Below are 13,724 nucleotides of genomic sequence, written 5' to 3'. Positions count from 1 at the left end.
TGTAATTGCAGCTACACAGGAGGCTGGGGCAGGAGAAGTGCTTGAACCCAGGAGATGGAGGTTGCAGTGAGCCAGGATCCCACCACTGTACTCCAGCCTGGGTGACAAAGTGAGAGTCTGTCTCAAAAAAAAAAAAAAAAAAAAAAAAAGCTGTAATCAAAGGATGGATACAATCTGAATACAGATTTTAAAATGCAAAATTCTAAAGTACAAAATGTTATTTATTTATTTATTTTTGAGACGGAGTTTTGCTCCTGTTGCCCAGGCTGGAGTACAATGGCACGATCTCGGCTCACTGCAACTGCCACCTCCCGGGTTCAAGCGATTCTCTTGCTTCAGCCTCCCAAATAGCTGGGATGACAGGCACCCATGACTACACCTGGCTAATTTTTGTATTTTTAGTAGATATGGGGTTTCACCATGTTGGCGAGGCTGGTCTTGAACTCCTGACCTCAGGTGATCCGCCTGCCTCAGCCTCTCAGAGTGCTGGGATTACAGGTGTGAGCCACCACGCCCAGCCCCAAATTTTAAAACATTAACATAGTATAAATGGTTGTGATTTTTTTGGCTGTATGTTTAAATAACATATTTACCAATTTTCATTGATAATAGCTTTGTAACACTGCATTTATTTTTAGACTTGAATTTTCTCTCAGTTTTATTTTTTACTACTATAAAAAGTGTGTTCCTCTTTTTTCCTCTGTGTTCTTCCCTTAGGATAAATTTCCACAAGGGGATCACCATCTTTTCTTTGTTTTGTTACAGTGCTAGGATTTCATGGGCCTCAATCTTGGCATGGCAAATGGATGAAGTATACAGACTGAGCCAGGGCTGCTTTAAAGTTGTCTTAGATTACGATGTTAGCAGGCTTAATAGCATGTTGCCATTTCAGAAATGAGAGAGGGGAGGGTACAGAATGTTTCCATTGTTCTCTGCCATAAGGTTCCACAAGAATCATTCAAATGGAAACACTTGTCACCTCTAGAACCCCATTCTCAAGTGGCATTTACTCATCGATTCCATCAGTCCATCAAACAGTTAACATGTATGTATTGTACTACCAACCACTGTGTTAGTCTCTGGGAATAGCCTTAGGGAAAGACATAGCCTTTGTCCTTACCTTCTTGTGGTGGTGGCACCTTAGTGGCATTGGTCCATAGATTGCTGACTCTATTTCAGGGGGCTTTGTGATAATTTTAATGTAAAGGTTTTCCCAAAATGTAGTAGATGATCAGTCCTTTGCCTTTGATATCTGGGTTATATTTTGTCAATGCTATGTTGAAGCTTGAGTGATTGCAGTGATTTTGAATTATGTTTGGAACATAGACAAAGACTCTTAAGAGTGCATATTTGAAAAAGTTTGAAAATTACATTTACTATGATATAAAATATTTGCAGTGCTATTAATTTTGTACTTCTAGTTATAAGAAGAAAGGAAAGTACCAACATGCATGTTGTTGAAAGTGGTCTTGATAATCCTGTCTTATATTAACTAGAGTAGAAAAGCTTTAGGCTTTTAACTTAAAGATCAAAGTAAAAAAGTTACCACTTCTTTGAAGATTTTTAAATTTAATAACATTTTATAATTAGCATGAATAGCTGCATAAAGTTTTAATATTTATCCAAAAGGGCAAGGGAATACAAAAGATTAAGAAATACAACAGGGCCGGGCGCGGTGGCTCAAGCCTGTAATCCCAGCACTTTGGGAGGCCGAGACGGGCGGATCACGAGGTCAGGAGATCGAGACCATCCTGGCTAATACGGTGAAACCCCGTCTCTACTAAAAAAATACAAAAAACTAGCCGGGCGACGAGGCGGGCGCCTGTAGTCCCAGCTACTCGGGAGGCTGAGGCAGGAGAATGGCGTGAACCCGGGAGGCGGAGCTTGCAGTGAGCTGAGAGCTGGCCACTGCACTCCAGCCTGGGCAGCAGAGCAAGACTCCGTCTCAAAAAAAAAAAAAAAAAAAAAAAAAAAAAGAAATACAACAGAATGCGGCAAACTAAAACTTTAACCTTGTGACGTTACTGTGAAAGTGTAACATGTGGCCGGGCGCGGTGGCTCAAGCCTGTAATCCCAGCACTTTGGGAGGCCGAGACGGGCGGATCACGAGGTCAGGAGATCGAGACCATCCTGGCTAACACAGTGAAACCCCGTCTCTACTAAAAAACACAAAAAACTAGCCGGGCGAGGTGGTGGGCGCCTGTAGTCCCAGCTACTCGGAGGCTGAGGCAGGAGAATGGCATAAACCCGGGAGGCGGAGCTTGCAGTGAGCTGAGAACCGGCCACTGCACTCCAGCCCGGGCAACAGAGCGAGACTCCGTCTCAAAAAAAAAAAAAAAAAAAAAGAAAGTGTAACATGTTTGCTGTAGAGTAAAATTTAGCATATGAGAAATTGATTTTGGATATGAAGTATCAAAAGTATCTTAAAAATAAGTCACTGCTGGGCCGGGTGTGGTGGCTCACATCTGTAATCCTAGGACTTTGGGAGGCCAAGGTGGGCAGATCACCTGAGGTTGGGAGTTTGAGAGCAGCCTGACTAACATGGAGAAACCCTGTCTCTACTGAAAATAGAAAATTAGTCAGGTGTTGTGGTGCATGCCTGTAATCCCAGGTACGCGGGAGGCTGAGGCAGGAGAATCGCTTGAACCTGGAAGGCAGAGGTTGTGGTGAGCCAAGATCGCGCCATTGCACTCCAGCCTGGGCAACAAGAGCGAAACTCCATCTCAGAAAAAAAAAAAAGGATCTGCTACAAAGAAACTGTGATTTGGACCCTGTGACATTGTAATAATGCAATTCTGTTTTGAATCTGTTTTTAACCTGTGTTCAGGTTGTGGAGTAGTCATTGTCATTTAACTCTTTCAAATCAACATACTCTTGACTCAGTATGTGGTAAGTAAAGTCTTCATAATTGGGAGGCTGATACACAAATTGGGCTGAAATACTGCTCTGCTTGTCACCATGCCTCCCTAGAATAAACTGCCTTTTGATGACCGGGACGAATTGAGTGAAATCGTAACGGACAGATACGGGGCAGACAGATTTTAGAGTAGACTTGTAAAGGGAATGGAATTCTTTCCTCGTTATAACTTGGATTTGTTGTCTTTTTCCCTTTTAGCCCTGCCTCTTTCTTGTTGCAGTCAGTTTCATCACCAGATAGAAACAGTGTTACACTACTTGAAAAGGTATATTTTAAAATAAGTCTCAATTAATTCTGGCCATACTAAATTATAAAATGTTATTTATTTTTTTGATACCACAGTTAAATTTAATTTCTGTTTTCACATTTTCTAATATTTGTACATTTTGTACCGTATCTACTTATATATTCCTTATTGCTAAATGGAGTATTGGAATTAGTTAAATCTGCCAGTGACATACAATTTCACAATAATGTTAACCTTTTATAGGTTCATGATAACCAGTGAACTGCTAATGAAGAAAGCTTCAAGATCAGCCATAATTATTAAGGGTTTAACATTACATATCTGTCTTCTTCAGGACACAAAGATGAGAACTCCCAAAGAAAAAAACGAAGCAATTTCTAAGAAAATACCAGAATTTGAAGTGGAAAATTCTCCATTATTAGATGTTGCAACGAATACAGAGAGTAGTGCATTTGGAGGGTCTCTGCCAGCTAAAAAAATTGATCCATTTCAAAAAGAGCAAGATCATCTGGTAGAAGAGGTGAGAAAAGACTATAATGAGTATACTTAAATATCAGTTATTGGATGGGCACAGTGGCTCATGCCTGTAATCCCAACACTTGGGGAGGTTTAGGCAAGAGGAACACTTGAGCCCAGAAGTTCGAGACCAGCATGGGCAACATGGTGAAACCCATCTCTACAAAAAAGTAAAAAAGAAAAACCAGCTGAGCATGGTGGTACATCTCTGAAATCCTAGCTACTTACTGGTGAGGCTGAGGTGGAGGATCACTTAAAGCCCAGGGTATTGAGGCTGCAGTGAGCTGTGTTTGCATCCCTGCACTCTAACCTGAGTGACAGACTGAGACCCTGTTTCAAAAAACAAAATCAAAAACAAGTATTTTCTCAATGGTGTTGGGATCCTAAGTGAAATACAGTTAATTATTGATTACCTGGAGTAATATGGGATAAAGAAGACTACGGATAATAAAAATTATGGTTAAAGCAAAATTGGTTTTCCTCCAAAGTGAGAATAGATTCAATATAAACTTATTTAGTTAATACTACAGCTGTGGTGTAGAACCCACTTCCCATTCTTTAAACATTACCTGAAAGTATACAAATGATACATTTGAGAAATTTTGGAGATTAACTATTACATAGTTAGATAAATGTACCCAGGGTTTATACTTTATTAAAATATTTTGTCATTGTTGTTTGTTGCTTAGCTGAGTTTCCTCTTTTTTTGAATATTAGAACACATTGCAGTATCATATCACTGAGTGTAGGTTTTGTTCTTTTTGCTGTCTAAAATATTTCAAAAGTGATTAGATGCATTGTTGTTCATGAACTTGATTTTCCTAACCAGCCCCATCCCTTAACACTATTCTGCTTTTCACTGGTAAGTGACCACACAGTGCTACCATTGGTCAGCATTACAGAACTCAGTTCACGCAAGTTAAATTCTGAAGTTATTTGTTAATGTTATTTTTAATACGTTTCCCACAACATGCTTTAGCATTGCTTGGATTTGGTTAAGCAGCCAGAAAGTCAGTGTTACTTTTTATTCCTGAGAGACTGAAAGAAAAATTTGGTTTAGTGGATATTAATTCAGGTATTAGACTTCCCTCCTTTATTGCATTCCCGATCAAACTAAATGAGCATTGTCCAAATAAGAGAACTGGATGTCAGACATTTTTCTTTTTCCTTGTAAGACAGGGTCTTGTTCTGTCACCCAAGCTGGAGTGCAGTTGTGCAATTATAGCTCGCTGTAACCCCGAGCTCCTGAGCTCAAGGGATCCTTCCACCTCAGCCTTCCAAACAGCTATGACTGTAGGCGAGCACCACTTCGTCTGGCTAATAAGTTTTTTATTTTTTGTAGAGTTGGAGACTCACTCTTTTGCCCGGGCTGGTCTCGAACCCGTAGCCTGAAGTGATCCTCTAGCTTTGGCCTCCCAAATTGCTGGGATTACAGGCATGAGCCACCATGCCTGACTGGATGTCAGTCATTTTTCTTGTTTGTAACAGGTCTAGTTTCATGGTCCTTAAGTACTTTTAAATCTCTAAAGTTCTATTGTTTCTCTTCATTGACTCTACACTAAAGAAAAGATGGTTAGTCTTTTTTACTTTCCTAATTTTGAAGGGAAAAACATTTTCTGATTAAAAGAATTTATATTAGCAATGGGATCAGATAGAAGAGGAAAGTCTTAAAATTTCATGAAGCTCTGAAAGTAAAATTAATTTTCTTTAAGAGTATTTATGACAGGGGATATTTGGTGTTTGAATTCCCAGAAGCACTCTGTTTTTTTGAAGGAGAAGTCCTTTTTTTCTATGGGCCAATTTTATTTGTATTTTTTATTTTATTTATTTTATTTTTTTGAGACAGAGTTTTGCACATGTTGCCCAGGCTGGGGTGCAATGGCGCGATCTTGTCTCACCACAGCCTCCGCCTCCCCAGTTCAAGCGATTCTCCTGCCGCAGCCTACCGAGTAGCTGGAATTACAGGCATGCGCCACCATGCCCAGCTCATTTTGTATTTTTAGTAGAGATGGGGTTTCTCCATGTTGGTCAGGTTGGTCTCGAACTCCTGACCTGAAGTGATCCACCTGTCTCAGCCTCCCAAACTGCTGGGATTACAGGCGTGAGCCACCATGCCCGGCCTCTTGGGCCAATTTAATTATGGCTTCCAGAAGTTTATTTTTTAGTGATGTCGGGGGCAGAGTTTTTAATTTGCATGTTTTTTCTTTTTCAGTTTTATTGATACTTAATAGAGAGCACTATTTTGATATTGGATACGTTTCTGTTTTAGAATGTACCTATACTTTTTTCAGTAATTTAGATCTGATAATGAGGTTTCTGGTGAAGAGGTATGTTGTCAGAATGATTCTGTTTCTTAATAGAGGTGTTGCTGTGCAAATTGATAATTGAGAAGAGTCTGCTTCCTTTAAAACTAGTCATTTTAGTGAATACAGAGCTGGCAAGCTTACAGTTGTGGTGGACAGCAGCTTAGGTCACTGCACAATTGGAACTGCCGCTAAATCTTCCCGGTGTAAGGTTCTTATCTATTCTCTCCTTTATAATGAGCTATCCATTTAAGATGAGGAAATACTTCAGTGTTTCATTTTACAGGATTGTACCTAGATGGTCTATACAGAGTTGTTTGGGAACTTCTTTGTTGCTTATTTTTTGTGTTGTCTGCAATGGGAGGGACTGCTGACTGTGAAGTGCTTATTATCCTTATCAGGAGTTTTGTTGCATTCTACCAATGGGCTTGGTAATCTTTGCTTTACTTTTTCTTTTCTGGTTTAGATTGCCAGAGCAGTTTTATCTGATTCACCACAACTCTCTGAAGGAAATGAAATAAAATTAGAGGAACTAATTGACTCTCTGGGTTCTAACCCCTTCTTAACAAGGAATCAGATTCCCCGTACTCCAGAAAACTTGAGTAAGTTAATAATGCTTTCTGTTACTCTTTTTTCTTTCTTTGACATAACCACTGTTAGAACCATGACCTGACAGATCTTTTTAGCTTAGTTGCCAATGGTTCTTTATTTATGCTGTTGTACTCGACATACTAAGTGTGGGCATTCTCACATAACAGCCTTTTAGCAGTATTTTGTGCCTTTAGTGTACTCAGTATATAGATATATAAAATTTTGATAATATACAATTTTGTCTTTGTTGTTTACTTTGCTTTTATCTAGAAAGATCTTATTTGAGCATTAAAAAAAAAATCTCTTGCCTCCTGGTCTGACCTGTGATCCATGTATTTATAGAGTACATAGGCTGTGTTCTGCCAGTCATCAACCAGAAGCATTAGCCATAAACCATGTGTGTGGAGGTCTTTACCCCTCCCAAATGAGTTAAACTGCCCAATACCTTTTTAGCTATAACTTGTAATTTGTGTAGGCAAAGTTCTGATATTGGTGTCCTTAGGTAGGCACATCATCTTGGTTGAGTAAATAATATCTGTTCTGCTGCTGATATAATTCAGTTTGGACTGAGCCACAGCCAAGGTCAGCAAACTATAGCCTGTGAACCAAATTTGGCCCCACCTTGTGTGTTTTTGTATATAAAATTACATTGAACATAAACATTTTCATTTGTTGACATTGTTTATGGCTACTTTCATGCTATCATGGCAGAGTTAAGTAGTTGATAGAATGGATGACCTGCAAAGCCTAAAATATTACTATCTGGTCCTTATAGAAAATGTTTGCCAAACTGTGGCTTAAATGGACAAGAAAAGGTCTTTTTAATACATGTAATTCATATGTGCTGCGTAAAAATTGATGCATATTTTAAGAACAGCTGTCTTTCTATGTGTTTATTTGTATGTGATCAGTTGGAGATGGGGTTCTTTGATGTTAGGATTGGTTACATTGTGGAGCCTTGTCATCCAACCAGTATATTTATGGAACACATACTGAGTCAGGAGCTTTATCTTCAGTGTTAGAAATAAAATGATTCATTGCATGCTCTGTGTTTGGGAATGTTAGTAAATTGTGTTTTTCTCGCCTTTAATTGTAGTAACTGAAATTAGGAGCTCATGGAGAAAAGCTATTGAAATGGAAGAAAACAGAACTGCAGAACCAACTCAAATGGATGCTGAACATAGAGAAGTATTGCCAGAATCATTACCTGTGTTGCACAGTCAAAGAGAATTTAGCATGGACGATTTTCTCTTAGAAACCACTGTGTCAGATTTTGGCCAGTCTCGTTCGACTGAAGAGAAAGTTGTTCCAGATTGCAAGTGTATGCCTCAGAAACCTGTGCTGACCAGTCACATAGATGAACCACCAACACAAAATCAATCAGATTTGTTAAATAAGAAAGTAATTTGCAAGCAAGATTTGGAATGTTTAGCCTTCACCAAGCTTTCAGAAACTAGCCAAATGGAGACATTCTCCCCTGCTGTTGGCAATAGGATAGATGTGATGGGTGGCAGTGAAGAGGAGTTTATGAAAATACTGGACCACTTAGAAGTTTCTTGTAACAAACCTTCCACAGATAAAACTATGTTGTGGAACTCTTTTCAGATACCAAGTGGAATTAGTTCTAAGAGTTTTAAAGATAATGATTTTGGCATATTACATGAAACTCTTCCGGAAGAAGTTGGTCACCTAAGTTTTAATAGTTCCAGTAGTTCAGAGGCCAATTTTAAACTGGAGCCAAATAGTCCTATGCATGGTGGCATTCTTCTAGAAGATATTGTGGGAGGGAGACAGACTACTCCAGAATCAGACTTCAATTTACAGGCTCTTCGCAGTAGATATGAGGCTCTGAAGAAATCTCTTTCCAAGAAAAGGGAAGAATCTTGCCTCTCGAATTCCCAAACACCCGAAAGACACAAACCAGAATTGAGCCCTACTCCCCAAAATGTACAAACAGATGATATGCTTAACTTTTTGGACACCCGTGATTTGCATACTGACCATACAAAGACATCTTTACCCATGTCCATCGGTGAAAGAAAACGGTCTCTTTCACCACTAATTAAGTTTTCTCCAGTGGAACAAAGATTGAGGACCACAATATCAAGTAGTCTTGGAGAACTGCCTAATTTAAAAGGTAAGGTTTAACTAGACCTATGCATATTCACCTGTTGAAGTTTTCTCTCAACTTTTGATAAAACCAGTACACAATGGATGCTGCATGACCTTCATTGTTAATGTGCTCCTCCTCCTTTCATTTAGGATGAGGGGAATGATCCCTCACTGTAAAGGTCCTTTCAGAATCTCTGTTTGTGTATATGTAGTTACAATTGATTTGAGACACGGGTGGGAAAAAAAAGCCCCCCCAACCTGAAACTTATTGCTTTTATAATACAAATGACTTAAAAGTAATTGTCATCAAAATCTTGCCCCGTGGAAGGTGGTTTTTAAAAACTTCAGAAACCCAGTTTTAAATATCATCACTGTAATGGTGTAGTATCTGGGAGTGGGGTGTAGAAATAAAAGAAGCCAGGTCAGTGTATTAGTTTCCTAGGGCTGCCATAACAAAGCACCATAAAGTGGGTGGCTTGGAACAGCAGAAATTTGTTGTCTCTGAAGACAGTAAGTTCTAGAGGCTAGATGTCCAAAATCAAGGTGTTGACAGGGCCATGTTCCCTCTGAAGCCACTAGAAAAGGATCCTTCTTTGCCTCTTCTAGCCTCTGGTAGCACCAGGCATTCCTTGGCTTGTGGCAGTGTAATTCTAATCTTTGCCTCCATTGTCACATGGTATTCTTCCCTTGTGTGTGTATGTGTCTTATAAGGACACAGTCATATTAGCTACTTAATAGGTCACCCTACTCCAGTATGACCTCATCTTACTTAGCTAATTGTATCTGTAATGACCATATTTCCAAATAAGGTCACATTCTGAGGTACTGGGGTTAGAACTTCAACGGGGTATTAATTCAGTTCATAACAGTTAATATTAATAATTATTGAAGCTAGGTGATGGATACATTGAGTTAATCATAGTTCTCATAAGTTTTGTATGTTTGAATGTTTTCCTCATAAATTATAGGTTAAAAAAATCACTCTTGTAGCTCATTAGGAGAGATAAGGATCTGGTGATACAGATTCATTATGTATCACTCTGATTTGCCCATAATAGTTATACACTGACTGCTATATTGAAAAGTATTTGGCTGGGCACAGTGGCTCACGCCTGCAATCCCAGCACTTTGGGAGGCCTAGATGGGAGGATCACTTGAACCCAGGAGTTCGACACCAGCCTCAGCAACACAGGGAGACTATGTCTCTACAAAAAATTAAAAAATTAGCTGGGCGTGTTGGCACATGCCTGTGGTCCTAGGTACGCAGGAGGCTGAGGTGGGAGGATTGCTTGGGCCTGGGAGTTTGAGGCTGGAGTGAGCTGCCATTGCGCCACTGCACTCCAGCCTGGGTGACAGAGCAAGACCCTGTCACAGAAAAAAAAAAAAAAAAAAAAAAAGAGAAGTATTCTAGGAGGAATGTATTGATCTCTGGAGAAAGAGAGTACTTTGGTGAGAATAATAATAATTTTATCATAATCGAGTATTTGCAAAACTATGAACTTTTTATCTTGACTAAAATTTGCTACTGCTTGGAATCTGTTCTATTTATTTTTCTTTGTAATGTTTGCTTGTACTTTTTTTTAAAAATCAATTTACAGAAGAAGACATTTTGAATAAGAGCCTTGATGCAAAAGAACCACCGTCTGACTTGACAAGATGAAGACATACCTATTTAATATAACTATGATGCACTTAAACTGAAGCTATGCCACAGGATAGAAACTGAATTATAACTTAAATACATGTTGGAAGTGTAACACAGTTTTTCAGAGTTTTAAAAAAATTCCAAATGCCTTTTAGCCTTCTTTAGTATTTTTAGGTAAGGAAAGTATGTTTGGATTTTTTCTCTTTGTAGGTATATGAGATTGAAATGTGAAGTATTTGGAAAACAAACGTCAAGCAATGGGAAGCCATTTTGATTTCTTGAGTAATCTTGTAAGGATTAAGTGAATGACAAAGTAGTAGTGTAACTAATTTCTTATGTTATAACTTCAGTCAATTAATATAAGGATGAGTAGTTTTTGTTGTATGTTCACTAAGTGGTTAATATAATAGCCATTGAATATACTAATCTTTCATCTTAGAGAACTATACAACTTTTATTGTTTCTTTATGGAACATTCTGGCTAACCAGAAAAAGTGAGAAAAGTAGTACCTTGGGATGTGTAGTCAAGATGACAAATTTTAAGACTGGAAAAGCTCTAAACAGGCTTAATGATTATTCAAGTACAATGATTCTGAGAAGTGATGTTTGGTGGAATAAAGTGCATGTGATGATTAAGTGAAGACTGGGGCAGAATGATTTAAAAAAAGGAAAAAGATGGAAGAAGATGAGTAGACACTTGTAAGGAACACTGTCAAACTATAAATCCATTCAGTGGGTTGTATAACATTTATATTTAGTCTAATTTAGACTTTGATAATTTAACTTAATCCTACTTTTATATTTTAACAAAAATATAAATTAAAATTTTCATTAGTCTGTTTTATTGTTGTTGGGTTATTTTGTACTCTCTGTTGAAAGGAATAAGGAATAACCATCAAAATTCCTCAGTCCCTACAGAATAGCCCCACAATAACTTGAGAAAACTGAACTTGGAGTTAAATAACTTGTCACACTTGTAGTGTCCTGCCTCACTCCTTCAGGTGCCCTGCCTAGGAAAAGACTTGGGTCTAGCATCCAAGTGAACACATACTATTATTGCCCTCTGTGAACCAGGAGGAATGGAACAGGCACTGGAAGGGTGATAGTACCTACAATACCCTTTGTAGTCCCCATCTCACAACCATCAAAATCTTGTCCACTAGCCCCCAAAAAACTGGCAAGGAAAGAAGGTGGAGGGGAAATTTATGGAAGTAAGTGGCTTAATAGTTCATCTCTCTTCATTTATCTTAGACTGTCTTTCTCTAAGTTGTTTATCCTGTCCCAGTGTGAAGGCTCATCTTTTTGTGAGAAAAGACAAAAGGAAGCACATGTAACTACCTTCTTTGCAATGGAAAAGGAGAAGAAAAATATCTTCTAAGTTGCTGTTTTCTTTTATTAGTTAATAAAACAAATCAGGGACTATGCAGGTCTATGGGGAAACCTTTAGTCTGCTTTAAGAAAACTCGGTATCTGAAAATCTTAACTTAGCATGTAACGCTATCATATCAGCATCTGGAAGTGCCAAGGCCATTGCTAGACACTTAATGTGTATTATTTCATTTAATTATATTTCAAATGTGCTTCCTTAGTAATGTGCTTTCTTAGCTTCTTAAGCTCAAGAAAGAGTTTGAGAACTGCTGCTAGGAAATAGAGATTCACATTTAACCCTGTGGTACTTTTAAGAAGCAGGTATGTTGTTACATATATACTTCGGTAGAGATTGTTAACTATCGATAGGGAAGCTCAAGTTCGCCACTCAAGTCTGAGAAACCCTTAATTACTGAGAATCAAACAAGCAGAATGTCTGTAGACATTTTGGATTTGTAAAAATCACGTTGTTGAGTTATACCTGTGATAGGCTGAAAGTTTTTGGCATTCTTTCCTGTTCTTCATATGCCAGTACCATAAACAAAAAATATCTCAGATCTGTCACTTTCTTCTCCTAAACCAAAGTGATTGCAGCTTTTTGCCTGCAGCCTTTTCCCTATCCAGTATCTCCTGCAGAGTTACCTTTTGATCTTAAGAACTGTGTTGATTGGGTCACTTCCTTGCCTAAAATTCCACTAATGGTTCATTGTTAATTCTAAAAGAGTTCAAATTTAAAGGCATGTAAGTTCCCCTATAGCAGATTTCTTCTATTCCCCCTTCCGCTGTAATCTCCCATTTTTTTTACTGAAATGCTTCAGTGAGCATGGGTCTTTAGAGGTCTTGGTTTACAATTTTTCTGAAGCAGGAATACCTTGCCTTCCTCTACCGGTTTACCACGATTACAGCTCTCTTTTAAGCCTCAGAAAAAATGTCACTTCCACCTTGAAGTCTTAATCCACGCTTTTTATATCCATGTGCCTATTCCTTCTCTGAAATCTCCTATGGTTTATCTTAACTTTTTATTCATTTTATGTCCCACTAATTGATTTTATTATATATTTTTTATGGTTGCATGTGGTCTCTCTAGTTATAGCAATATATACATACATACATAAATACATACACACCTATGTAAATGTGTCAGGAGTATGTATTCACACATAGATACCCCAAGGCCATGTGTCATCTTTATCAATTATTTAAGTTTTGGAATTGTTTAGTTTGCCTCCTATATCATGGAATAAATGGTAAAGAGAGCTAATTCATTACTGTAAGTGGATTTCTCATTACATTCATATCAGACATTATATAGAATGTACTGTTTTGTTCACTGTTTGTAAGATACAAAGGTGTATAAACTGACTTCTACATCAGCTTGAAACCTGAGATGTTAAAATGTTCTAGTTATTTTAAATGTTTAAAGAGAACCACCATATAATGTTGCTAAACATGAAAAATGTCATCAAGTGGAATAAAGAATAGATAGTTGAAGTTAACATTTGGGGGAAATTGAACTGAAAACAAAAATACGAGTATTTTGAAACCTTTTCTTTACCATGAGTTTCTTGACTATGAAGTCAAATTTATCTAAAGGAAAAACAGGAATTCTGGAGACCTGTGTAAAAGCAGACTATTATCTTCCTACTGTGAGTGTACTAAAATTAAAATACGTTTAATGATGTTTTCCTCAATGTAGAAGTATTGAAGTAAATGTTTCTTTTATGTTGCAGATACATAGTTGCTCTAGAGATCACCTTTTTAAGCACTGTGAATAGCAAGTCCGCATCCTAAGTTGAAAATATTTGAGAATCCTCTATGGGAGTCTTTGTAAATATTTTAAATACTGTTGTTTTCAATAAATATTTTATACTATCTGGCTCTGGAATTTCCTGTATAATATCAAAAAGAACTATGCCCCTGCAAACCTTAAGATGATCACATATAAAGGTATATTAATAACCTGATCAACAAATTTGAGAGGTTCAGTGATTCAGGTAAACATATTTTGTTACTTCCATTTTAATT

At 37.8% G+C, this 13,724-nt stretch overlaps 1 protein-coding gene and 1 non-coding gene across 5 annotated transcripts in view; both read left to right on the top strand.

The window, feature by feature from the left end:
- The window catches only part of HAUS6 (HAUS augmin like complex subunit 6), a 54,752-nt gene extending 41,181 nt beyond the window's left edge, over positions 1–13,571 (top strand). For 3 of the 4 annotated variants that reach the window (XM_030919947.1, XM_030919945.1, XM_010365715.2), the window contains 5 exons: positions 3,116–3,182; positions 3,499–3,684; positions 6,450–6,585; positions 7,671–8,711; positions 10,285–13,571. In XM_030919947.1, the coding sequence (XP_030775807.1) occupies positions 3,116–3,182; positions 3,499–3,684; positions 6,450–6,585; positions 7,671–8,711; positions 10,285–10,346 (1,492 nt within the window). In that variant the 3' untranslated portion in view covers positions 10,347–13,571. The remainder of the gene's footprint in view (positions 1–3,115; positions 3,183–3,498; positions 3,685–6,449; positions 6,586–7,670; positions 8,712–10,284) is intronic. The other variant, XM_030919944.1, reaches the window with a different exon arrangement.
- On the top strand, positions 2,910–3,040 carry LOC115894084. Its single transcript, XR_004054132.1, has one exon.
- Positions 13,572–13,724: the final 153 nt, after the last annotated feature.

Source organism: Rhinopithecus roxellana, chromosome 16 (assembly GCF_007565055.1).
Source record: "Rhinopithecus roxellana isolate Shanxi Qingling chromosome 16, ASM756505v1, whole genome shotgun sequence".
Classification (NCBI taxonomy): domain Eukaryota; kingdom Metazoa; phylum Chordata; class Mammalia; order Primates; family Cercopithecidae; genus Rhinopithecus; species Rhinopithecus roxellana.
The sequence above is the reverse complement of the archived record's forward strand: the minus strand, read 5'-3'. Positions and strand labels throughout refer to the sequence as shown.